This window comes from Tamandua tetradactyla, chromosome 7 (assembly GCF_023851605.1).
Source record: "Tamandua tetradactyla isolate mTamTet1 chromosome 7, mTamTet1.pri, whole genome shotgun sequence".
NCBI lineage: Eukaryota > Metazoa > Chordata > Mammalia > Pilosa > Myrmecophagidae > Tamandua > Tamandua tetradactyla.
Window position 1 is genome coordinate 77,367,386 of NC_135333.1, and position 12,187 is coordinate 77,379,572.

Consider the following 12,187-nt stretch of genomic DNA (forward strand, 5'->3'; position numbering starts at 1 on the left):
TTTAAGTCAGTGGGAAATATTTTTAATCAAAGAATTGTACATTTTCTTCCCACAAATTCTGCTTTGTATTAGGAAATGACATTGTGATCCATTTCACTACAAGTAAAATATTACAAAATATTTACAATAAAATATTTAAAATAACTCAAACACAAAAGCCAAGATGGGGTGAAATAAACTGGTTCCTCAGAAATCTCTACTCCAGTGCCAACAACATACAAGAGAGTAAAAATAGATTAAGTAACTGAGATCCCCCGATGACGTTTCAAAAGAATTGGAGAAGGGAAAGAAATGGGATGGAAATGGTGATATGAAAGGGAATGGATGTTAGCAGCACTGCTTCAATAATCAATATATTCTGAGTGAAATACCCCTTCTTATATGCAGTAAATTTTGACCAAGGCTAAACTTTAGGATATTCTTTGCACTGAAATTAAAATATACCTTGACAGTGGAAGTGGCTCTTTCACCTAATCTTAATAAGAGCCTCTTTCTCCATGAACCACTGATGTGAACAGAAACCTGTTATAGAATGAAAAGCTGTCACAGTAACCCTTCCATTTCTTTCATGAAAGCTTCATACACATCATCCTTAGTTTGTACTGAGACAGGAACAGAAGGACCAGATTTGGGGGCTGCTTTGGCAAGAGGTACAGCAGAATCATCCTCTGACTTTCTTTGGGGAGCAGCAGTAGCCCCTTTATTCTCCCGACGTACCCTCAGTGCAGTGGGCACAAATCTAGTAATCTCCGCCTTGGGATTGGTGATCTGTGGCTTGGCACTGATGGTTGCTGTGGCTTTCTTCTCAATGGTGGCTGCACTTGTATCATCCGCCTTGGGTCGCTGAATCAAATTGGGTGGGGCACTTAAAACCCCTGGGTTTGGCAAGGGAGCTGGTGGGAAAAGTCCAGGTGGGGCAGGTCCAAGTGGAGGCACCAAAGGTGGGCGCATCATGCCAGGACGAGGTGGAGGGATACCTAAAAGAAGAAAACAGGCAACATGAACACCATAAGAACTATTAAAATTGAACTATTTTTGAGAAGATTCTGATAGTACTTAAGGAATACACATCACACATACACATATTTTCAGTGTGTATCCCTGTACTTATAGTAATGATCTATTTTTCTTCCTCTCCAAATAATGTACTAGTCTAAAAGATAAAGTAAAAGGACACCAACTGGTTTCAAGTACTATTCAGATTTGTTAGTCTGAAATTGTATTCTACCTGTACAATGCAGATGCTATTAATGGAAGGCTGGCAGATGGACTCCCATGTATTATTTACTTATTTCTACACCCCCATGCTCCCCCAAAAAGTAATTCAATGAGAAGAAAATATAACTTCAACCAGGACCAGTCATTAAATGCACATGTAATAGAAATGAAAGTAAGTAATTACAATCCGTCACCATTACTGGAGAATAATGCATGTCCTACTGATGGTTCAGATATACACTCATCATATATCAAAAAGTACAGATTTTAAATTTTCTCCAAATGCCACTCTTTTAAGAATGTAAAGTACCATGCTTCATCATCTAATAAGACGCATAATAAGAAAGCCCAAGCTGGGGAGCTTAAAAGGAACTCTTCAAATTAAACTAGGACACATTCAGAAACATACTTGTCACATACAAGACCACAAGGAAATCCATATGTCCAACACTGGCACTAGGTGGAGGGAGGGAATATCTCCTCTGCGATTCTGAACTTTTAAGTTGGTACTTAGGCTGATTAATAGGACAAGTTTACAATTACAAGTGTAGTTTCAAATAACAATTTAGTCCAAAATGGTTTCTGGCTCAGAGTAGTTCTCCATGTGACAGACACAACCAAATGCAAATGCCTTCTGGAAGAATTCAATTTCAGTCAGGCTAAGAGTAATTAAAACAAATCAATTCTAAGACAGTCCTTGATTTCAGGACAGTGAAATGTGAAAATATGTCTTAGAGCAGAAGACATATATAGTAGACTTAGTTTTTGTCACAGAACTCGAAAGCTTTACCTGGAGGTGCAGGGGGAGGTAGCCTTGGTGGAGGTCCCCGAGGAGGAGGGCCGGGGGGCAAACCTGGAGGTGGACCTGGGGGAGGGCCAGGTGGTCGGCCTGGTGGGGGTCCTGGAGGTAAAAGTCGGGGTAAAGGCCCTCGGAGTCCTGGCATTCCAGGTGGTCTCAGGAATGGAGGCGCTCCTGAAAAGAGAAAGGTATAAATGTTGAACAAATATACAGGAAGTAATGATGGTGGTATAAAGGTTTAATTTAACCTGAAATATCTAAGTGTCAGAGACAGTATGTTGAATGTATTACGGATCCTTTCTTCTTATTTCCTGGCATGACAAAAAAACATAATCACAGCTCTGCTGCTCTGGAAATACACAAAAAATGAGAAGACATCTTAAATGGTTCTAGTACAAACTGAGACTGAAATATAACCTAAAACAAAATATAGAAGAACAAGCACCGCTGTGCTTCAATCAGAAAAGGATGAACTCAAATGAAGAAAACTTAATGGGCTGATAGACAAGACTCATAAAGAGCCAAGATGTTCTATATATTGTTTCAAATTGCAAAGGTTTTTATATTCTTAATCAGAAGTCCTGACAAAATAAAGACTGAGAACTGTTTTCTCTAACTATAAGCTATAAAGATTACAATGACATTCACATATTCCCATTCTTTGTAAACCCTAAGACAGTATTAATTGTGTCCATGTCCTAGTCTCACCTTCTACTAATACAGAACTGGGTCGACCTATCATATTAATAAAAAGTAGTACTAAAGAAAGCCTCAATCACATGCTCAAATTTCTGTCTGCTATAATCAGAATTAAAGAACTCTAAAAAGGGGGGCACTATGGAGAAAACAGATGGCTGTCAGAAGCTACAGGAATAAACATGTTTCACTAATCCTTTGAGAATTCTTGATTTCTTATAGAATTATCACTAGGAGGAAAAACAAAAATCATCAATATGCATAATGTATGATATTTGCTGAAATGATTTCACTCTTGTGATGGTTAAGCTCAAATGCCAACTTGGCCAGGTTATGGTGCCAAGTTGTTTGGTCAAGCAAGTTGTGGCCTGAATGCTGAGGACATTTGTCAGTTAAGTTCACTGCATCTATGTCTATGGCTGATTACATCTACAATCAACTGAGGAAATTGCCTTCAACAATGAGAGCCATCTCATCCAATCTGTTGAAGACTTTAAAAGGAGAAGTGATGATATCAAGCAGTCAGAACAGAGAATATCTGTCTCTACCTCAGCCAGCTTGTTTCTCCTTGAGAATTCATCAAAAACATTCATCAGAGTTCCCAGCTTACACTGTGCCCTACGGAATTTGGACTTACCATTCCCACAGTCATGTGAGATAATGCTTATAAAAATCTCGTAATATTTACAGATATCTCCTGTTGGTTCTGTTTCCTTAGAGAACTCTAATATAACTCTCTAACCTCATTTAACATGATTATTTGTTCACACTATGTAAGTGCTTACCTGGAGGTGGCCCAGGAGGAAGGCCTGTAGGTGGTCCAGGTGGCCGTAAAGGCGGTGCTGGTGGTGGTCCAAGAGGAGGTGGTCCTGGCATGGGAGGTGCTTGTATCTGAGAAGGAGGAACAGACTGTGGAGGAGCCTGCTGCTGTGAAGAAGCTGCAGATGTACCATCTGAAAGAGATTCTTCTTTATGCTGTTTTTGTGACTGCTTTTCTGTTTCAGAATCATCAGAATCATCTTCATCATCATCCTCTGAAAATTCCTCTACTTCTCGTCCCTCCTCTGGGATTTCCTGACCTGAAAGAAATTTTAAACCACATAAGTACAGCTGATTAATTTTTTGTACAGTGGTATAACAGCAATATGCTTGACAAATGCTTTCTATTAATTAGTGGCCAGATAGTCTTTTTCAACAGATGTGGAAGAATCAAATACTATTCTAAGCTCATCTATGCTAGTAAATATGCATGGTAGTTTAGTTGATTGAATCAAGGCTTTAGAATAAGACCTGGGTTTAAATGTCAACTGAACTACTTACTAGCTGTGTAACTTTAGGTAACCTACCTTAATGTCTCTAAACTTTAATTTTCTGTAAAACAAGAATTCATTATTTATTTTAAGGGTTGTTGTTGAGATACTAAATGTGAAAATACAAGAAAAAGCAGTTGGAACAAAGAAACACCAAAAGGTAATTCACTATTCTTGCCCGGCCTTACCTGCCATTCGAAGCATCATGGCTTGAAGAGGAGTCAGTTCCTTCATGTTCTTCTTTTTTTTTCTTGATTTTCCAGGCATATCTGCAAATCGTACACTCAGACCTAAAGAGATGGGTTAGGGATGAAGTGGGGATGGGAAATCAACAAAATTCAGTAAATACTTACTGTGTAATGAACACTATAGAGTACTAGATATAATTGTTGCCCACTAGGTGGCAGAAGCAAGTACTGGAAAAGACATCCACATTTAAGGATAGTACATAAAATGTTAACTAGTTGTAAATATATGCTATGCAACAGATTGAAGAATTTAGAAAATACTATTAATAAGCTTATACCAATAACATTGAAACGGTAGTCAAAGACCTAATCCCTAACAGGCAACTGGCCCAAATAGCTCCACAAGAAAATTCAATCAAACTTTCAAGTTAGAGAAACTTCTTATTAAAAACCATAGGAAAAGATGGAATGCTGTCCAATTTAGGAAGCTAGCATAAACCTAATATCAAACTAAGCTACTGGCTCAAATAAAATATAAGCAAACTGAATCCTACAGGGTTTAAAAAAATAAGTATATAGGGTTGATCCCAGAAATGTAAGATGGTTCAACATTAAACAAGCCAATGATATAAAAAGTCAGTAAATATTAGTGAATGAATGTCAAATCATAGTTGGGACAACTATTTTTAGCATGTCTGTACTGGTAAGTATATATAAAACCAGTCTGCAGAAAAAGAGGAAATGCAACAGGCAAGAGACCATGCAATCCCTGAGAGTGCTGGAACTGCTATGACTCTAATGGGATTATATTTTCTAGTATGTTTCATGTATGAGCATATATTTTAGTTACCAGCCTTCTCCACGTTTTTATTGGAAACATATGATTTTTAAGAACTATAAGGAGAAAAAAAACTATTATTAAATGCTAAAGACTGTGTTGCAGGCTACAAAAACAATCACCAAAGAAGTTCTAAAACTACTGAGGTGTGACATAATAATCATATATTTTAGATACTTAAAATCTAGAGTGTAAAAAAACCTTTCTTCTTGTGAACCCAAGAAATTCTAAGGTAGTACTTTGTAATACTTCTAATGCAAGAACAAGACACCAGGGCAGGCCACGGTGGCTCAGCAGGCAGAGTTCTCGCCTACCATGAGAGATCGATTTCTGGTGCCTGCCTATGTCAAAAAAAAAAAAGAACAAGACACCATACTCATTTCATATTGTTTGTTTGGTAGCTATTACAATCTTATAAGTGTTAAAATTTTCTTTATGAACCAATGTCCATAACCACCGTATTTAACTTAGTGTGAATTTGTAATAATTACAAAAACACATACATATATTACTGATAGAATGTTCCAATGAAATCACCATGACTTTGTTCACAGATGTACCTGAATTATAGCTCAGGTTCTTAAAAGAGACTATGCACACAGAAAAACCAAAGGGCTTCAAATGTATACATGAGTTTCATGTATAATGAAAACCTACATGTGCTTGCTTTGGCAACATATGTACTAGAATTGGAATAATAAAGCAAAGATCACATGGCCCCTGCACAAGGAAGACATGTAGATTTGTAAAGAATTCGTATTAAAATAAAAAACAAAAAAGCAAAAATGGTTTTCTCCTCTTTCTTATACATACCCATGATAGCGCATCTTTATGCCACTGACTAGCTGTTGTCTTTATTCCCAGAGGCAGATTTCATTACATAGACTTTTTAAAAAAAGTTCACACTATTTTAAAAGTTTTTTTCCCCCCTCAAAAAGCAACTATTGGGTACTTAATACCTGTCAAAACGTTGAAGTTTTAGAGGTGTAAAAATGAATAGAGCTAGGGTCCCTACTTTCAAGGAGCTCAAAATTACTTTCAGAGATCCATCAGTAAATAAGGACCTTTGACTTAATGAGCGATTGATCAATACCACGGAGCTTTCATATGCACACACCTGACTTTTTTTCTTCAGTGTTGTCTCTCTCACTATCATCACGGTGCACAAATTCATCTACCTCACTTTCTCCATCTGACCTGTCAGTATCACTGTCATCAGTGCTGTCATCATGTTTATCTTGATCCATGTCCTCAGGATAGCCATCATCCTCACTGGTGCTGGAAATATCGTCATCATGCCCTCGCTGAGCTGAAAAGTGGGGAGAAAGCACATAAGCAGTATGACTGGATTCTCTACTACATGTTACCCAGAAGTACAGAAAAACATGCTCACTACTTAACTCTGAATATAATAACTTCATTGTTTAAACAAACTTCAACATAGTCGTAGTCTGGCAGTATTTTCATTGGGCAAATTAAATTCTTTTTGGCAATGTAAGATTTTTAAAAAATATGTTCAAAATTGACAAGATTCCAGGCAGAAACAATTATCTGTATACATACACATACTTATACATCATTACCTTAATATGACAACCATAAAGCTGAAAGGTTAACAGGTATGTTAAGAAATTAGTACTAACAGTGACATCTGTAAGAAAAGTCTGATTTACAGTAGAATAAGCATTTCTATACATACTTACGTATTATGCTTTTATGCTTTTACTTGGGTAGATCTTATGATATATCCATCTGTAGGTACTAATCTACACAGTATCCCTATTTATTTCCTAAATTCCAAGGCTAATAAATAACATTAAGGCACAAACACAAAAACTGACAGTGAAAAGGTTAAAAAATGGCTTCGTAAGCCATTCCTTACCAAGTTCAGGACTATATAACATATCTTCGTCTCGCCTACGAGGAGGAAGATCTAGGGCAAAGCCTACTTTACGGCCATACATCTGCAAGACTTGAGGAGGAGGTGGACCAGGGGGAGGACCAGGAGGTTTTCTACCAGGGGGCAAACGTGGAACACCATGTCCAAGAAGAGGAAGTATAGAAACTGCCCGAGTTGGAGGTCTGTGTAGACAATTTTATAGTAATTATATAAAAGCATGAGATATTTACTTCTAAACAATTTTAAGGGGATTTCATATTTATTTCACATTTACTGAAATGAGGCATTGTTTATATCCATTGTCTTTATTTCCTATGCATTAATTTTGGCACCTGACAGTCAAGAGGTGCTTTTTTAAAAAAATTATTTTTTATTGATATATATTATATAGTCACATACTATGTAATCATCCAATGTGTACAATCAATGGTTCACAATATCATCATATAACTGTGCACATCATCACAATTGACTCTTTTGTAGTGTATGTGAAAAATAACATATATACAAAAAAGCAATAAATTTCAAGGCACATCACATCAATTAGTTGTAGAACAGATTTCAGAGTTTGGTATGGGTTACAATTTCACAATTTTAGGCTTTCACTTCTAGCTGCCCTAAGATACTGGACACTAAAAGAAGTATCAGTATAGTGATTCAGCAACCATTCTCATTTGTTAACCCCATCTTCTCTTTATAACTCCAAAGAGGTGCTTTTAGTAAATGCTATTTGACTATGATACTGCTGTCTTACCCATAGGCTGAAGTCTTTTTAAGGATAGAAGGTGGCTGGGCACCAGGAAGTGGAATGTCCTGGATCAAGATGTTGGAAGGAGCATGGGGCATATCTGGCAAAGGAATACTCTCAACTTCCACGTGCTGAGCATTCTGAAATACAGATAATCTTTCAGTGGTATGATAAAAGAACAACCCACAAACTCAATACTAAAATTTAACATCAACTGTTTCAAACCTAGATTTACTTTACATTTAAAGTAAATATGAAAGAACAAGAACAAGAACAACCTTGTCAATACTTCCAAAGACTGTCAAAGAACTGAAATACATGTTTTTTTCCTAAAAGAAATAAAAATCCAGCAGTTCTATGCCTCTTATGATCAAATGTTTCTTTTTGATTAGGATTTGAAAAAGCTGTTGAGAGAAGTTTAACTATTAAAAGCACCTGACAAAAACAAAACAAAGTACTTAACATCAAAGCTATCTATTTAATATTTTGATATTAAATAAAAAATACTACATATCAAAAAATAACTTAGAAATAGTGTATTACTGGTAGTCAAGAGGCTGCTTATACTCTGAAATTGTTGTCTGGGCTTAATCTCTGCCAAGTACTAGTTGTATGATTATACAGATTACAATACTCCTCCATCACAGTTTCCTTAATTGTGAAATGGGGAACATACTAACCACTTTACAAAAAAATAATTATACCATTAAGACATTTTTAAAATATTGAGTTAAAATTTATAATGAAATATACAAATTCAACGAATTATGACAAACACATATGCCCATAGAGTAACTTCAAGCCTGTTCCCAACTAATCCCTGATCTTGTCCCAAAGCAACCATTGTTAAAATTTTTCTTCTGTAGATTACTTTTTGGTTTTAGAATTTCACAAAAATGGAAAAACGACTATGAAAGGAGCTGAACATGCTTTTTGACATTTATCTATGTTGCTGTATCAATATCATTCTTTTTTTATTGCTGAGTAATCTTCCACTGTATAAGTATACTAATTTATCCATTGTCCTGTTGATGAAATGACCATGAGAGAATGACTATGATCAAGCCACTAACTTTTAAGAGCAAATGTAAGTATAACATTTTAGTTTATCTTTTAAAAGAAACTTGATTACCTTGACAGCATCAAAATATTGACTAAGTTGAGCCCTCTTTTGTTCATATTCTACTTCTAGCTTTCTCAATTCTTTGTAAATATCTGGATTCTCTTTTTCATAGAGTCGTAGAATACGTTCAAAGGTTTCACGCAGCTTTTTACGTTTGTCTTTCAGCACCTTCTCATTTAACTGGGGCTGTTGCACAGGGTTAAATTCTGGGTAAAAGCAGATTACAGAATGAAACACACAAAAAGGTCATTTCATCTATATATTCATAAGCTATATGAAAATATAATATATATAATATATATCTAATACAATAAAACCTCCTGATAGGTTAAAAACTTTTAAAAGAGATCTAGACACCAGATTTACTCTTTTCATTTTTACTCAAAAGACATTAAAATTCAATCCTTTAAAAATGGCCAATAATTTTACTTCCTTTTCTGAGAAATGTCACCCACGCATTTGGCTTTGTCATTGTAATAAAGATCAAATTTCACTCCTCTATTTTGAAAATCTGATATAGTGTAGTTTCATATGGGCTCTCTCATTTAGTTTGTGATCTTGGGTACTTAACTTCGAGCATCCACTTTCTCATCTGAAAAATGAGAATATTAACTACTTCACAACAAAGCTCTGATCATTAAATATCATAAATAAAATATCCAGCAGTGTCAGGCTCATCAGAGGCACTTTACTATTATTTCTGGATTCATGATTTCTGTCTACCTATCATATGATCCTTGCTTTCCCTAATTGATCACTTGTCAACATGGGAATTAAGGTCAGGTCCCTGCATCAAAAGGGATTAACCTGACCAGGTCTGCTTGGTCAATCCTAGATCCCTTTTCCCCTCACCAGTGACTGATCCAGTGGGATTTCAAATGTAGATGTGAGAGACAAGCTCTCATATTCTTTTCTGGAAGTATTAAGCAGGATAAAATTAATATAGAGCCATCTATGGCCTTGACTCCCAACCACCACTAATTCCACACACATGTCCCACTTAACATCCCAAGGAAATGTTCCCATCAGTATGCAGAATAAAGCTAACAAACAACAGGCCAGATGGAGAGAACTAATGATTTCTGGGATTCCAAAGTTAGCTTCCTCTAGGATTTCCCAATTATGGGAGACGACACATTGGTTCTTTCCTGCTTAAATTGGTTTGTGTTGACTTTTAGAAATTGTAACCCGAACCCAAATGAACTGTTCCCTTCTCCCTTTCTTGAGAATAACACGTCTGATTACCTTCTTTCCCACATTTTAAGTATTAACCTTGTTGATTTATTATTCAAATCCATAAATTACATTCTTACATTGTACTATGTCAACTATATATGAATAAAAGAGTTGATATATTGTGAGTTTTAATCCTAGCATTGCCGGGTTAGCAGTGCGACCTTGGGAAAGTTACCTAAAAATCTATGTCTCAGTTTCCAAATTTGTAAAATGTAGACAATTACCCTAAAAGGTTGTTGTAAAGATTAAGTAAAAAAACCCGTGGCGCATAGTGAAGTAAGTATTCAATAAGTCCCCATTATTACTATCATCTTGTCTTAAAAGAAAACAAAACATAAAATCAACTTTGAATTACCTAATAGATGATACCTTAGCACCCTAGAGTTAATAATTGTCCCCAATGATATTTACACCAGAGGCAAGAACTAGAACAGTTACAGATGAACTCGGAAAGATTTGGGATCATCCAGCCAGCCCGTAAGTACTTTTGCTCAGGATAACTACACAGGCTCTCAAAAACCCTTTGATATCATAATACCGTATTTTACCTGGCTGGATTTTTGAACTCCACTTATTATCTCACTGAGCAGTTCCATGGTAACCCTTTCACTTACTGTATGTGTTTTTTTGCCAATTGTGGAAAGTATATAGGTACCTTTGTAAACAAAACTTGTAAAGATGACTTTAAAATGCCATTTTAAAAAGGTGGCAAGGGACAGAAGAAATAGAATTGGTGAAATGTTGACAACTAAAGAGCATATGGGTGTTAAGTATTTATTTTTTGCATGTTTGAAAACATCCATCTAAAAAATGACAAGAAAACCCAAATGTTCTAACATTTTGAGAATGGGTATTTGTGGGTTGGGAAAAAATTTCCAGTGGCAGCGCTATACAGACAATTCTCAGGCAACATAGATGTAAGGAAAGGGTAATAGGCAGTTACCTCACATGATTTCAGTAATGACAAAGAATGGTATTCAAGGTGCTTATGAAGCGACTGAATAAAATTATCCTATGAAATGTGAAAGGCAGGAATCCTAATATATTTTATATACTTTGACTTTAAGCATTTAATGCTATCTTCTATATCATGACAAAATAGTCATATACAGATTCTTCTCACTGGAAAAATGGGAAACTGTCTTATATTCATGGTAATTTAACAGGAAAAATGGGAAATGGCCTTAAATTTATAATGGTTTAACACTTAGATTTACACAGTAGTTGTCAACATTAAAAAAGTAAATCAAAACAAAGAAACCACAACAGAAAAAGGTAATTTCATAAACCAAATTTCAACCTTCTCTCAAAAAAAATGATCTAGTCCTACTGGATTTATCTTATAACAAAGTTAGCTAAAAATAAAAATAAAAATAGTGGTTTTTTAAAGTCATGAGCTCGCCTGTTTGCAACAGCCCACCCCCTCCAATCCCTGACAACAGTGTCAAACACCATTATGCTTTTCTTTCTTTCTTATGCTAAAGCTGCTTCACTCATTACCTGCTTGCCCCATGTGCTTCTATTACATCTGCTATGAAATTCTTGCCTTTTAAAAAATTCTTACCCATTTCGTCTAATTTCTCCATGTCTCGGATAATCTGTTTGGGATCCTTCATCTTCAAAACTGCAGCTCGTACCATCATACGCTGTTTTTTGTTCTTAGAAACATAAAAGGAGCAGAATATGAAGAGGTTGGGCACTCGTGGGTGTTTTTTAAATTTGTTTATTTAAACAGGATTTTGATCCACTCCTTAATTTCTGACCATTTGTTTTAATAAACTAGAAAAGAGCCACGTAAATTTTTTGCTCTTAAAAGGGTTTCAACTTTTGTCAAAAAGATAAGTGATATTTACAAAATGTGCTTTCTTAGGAAAGTATTATTTTAACCTAGTGAGATTTTTAGCAGTTGCTTAAAAAATTTATTCTTTAGATTTCTTTTTTTAACAAAAGTTGCAATCAAATACTAAAATTATCTATCAGAACAGAGAAAAGTTTCTCAAGATTTAATGCTAAACAATGAAAGAAAACATAAGTGAAAACTACTAGAATTCTGAGTTCCTTAAATGTTTTAAATGCATGATATTAAAAAATAAATCCTTTCTTATTCTTGGGAAGAACTTTGCCCAAAACA

The 12,187-nt window shown here is 35.4% G+C and overlaps 1 protein-coding gene and 1 non-coding gene across 5 annotated transcripts in view; one reads left to right on the top strand and one right to left on the bottom strand.

Annotated features, from left to right (window-relative positions):
• Positions 1-12,187, bottom strand: part of WBP11 (WW domain binding protein 11) — a 15,698-nt gene continuing 3,511 nt past the window's right edge. For all 4 annotated transcript variants that reach the window (XM_077170162.1, XM_077170164.1, XM_077170163.1 and 1 more), the window contains 9 exons: positions 11,621-11,714; positions 8,830-9,026; positions 7,704-7,837; positions 6,932-7,131; positions 6,167-6,358; positions 4,212-4,313; positions 3,499-3,792; positions 2,009-2,191; positions 1-977 (listed from right to left, as the gene is read on the bottom strand). In XM_077170162.1, the coding sequence (XP_077026277.1) occupies positions 544-977; positions 2,009-2,191; positions 3,499-3,792; positions 4,212-4,313; positions 6,167-6,358; positions 6,932-7,131; positions 7,704-7,837; positions 8,830-9,026; positions 11,621-11,714 (1,830 nt within the window). In that variant the 3' untranslated portion in view covers positions 1-543. The remainder of the gene's footprint in view (positions 978-2,008; positions 2,192-3,498; positions 3,793-4,211; positions 4,314-6,166; positions 6,359-6,931; positions 7,132-7,703; positions 7,838-8,829; positions 9,027-11,620; positions 11,715-12,187) is intronic.
• On the top strand, positions 5,707-5,814 carry LOC143643034 (U6 spliceosomal RNA). The gene has a single exon (XR_013156079.1). It is a non-coding gene; the product is annotated as a U6 spliceosomal RNA (small nuclear RNA).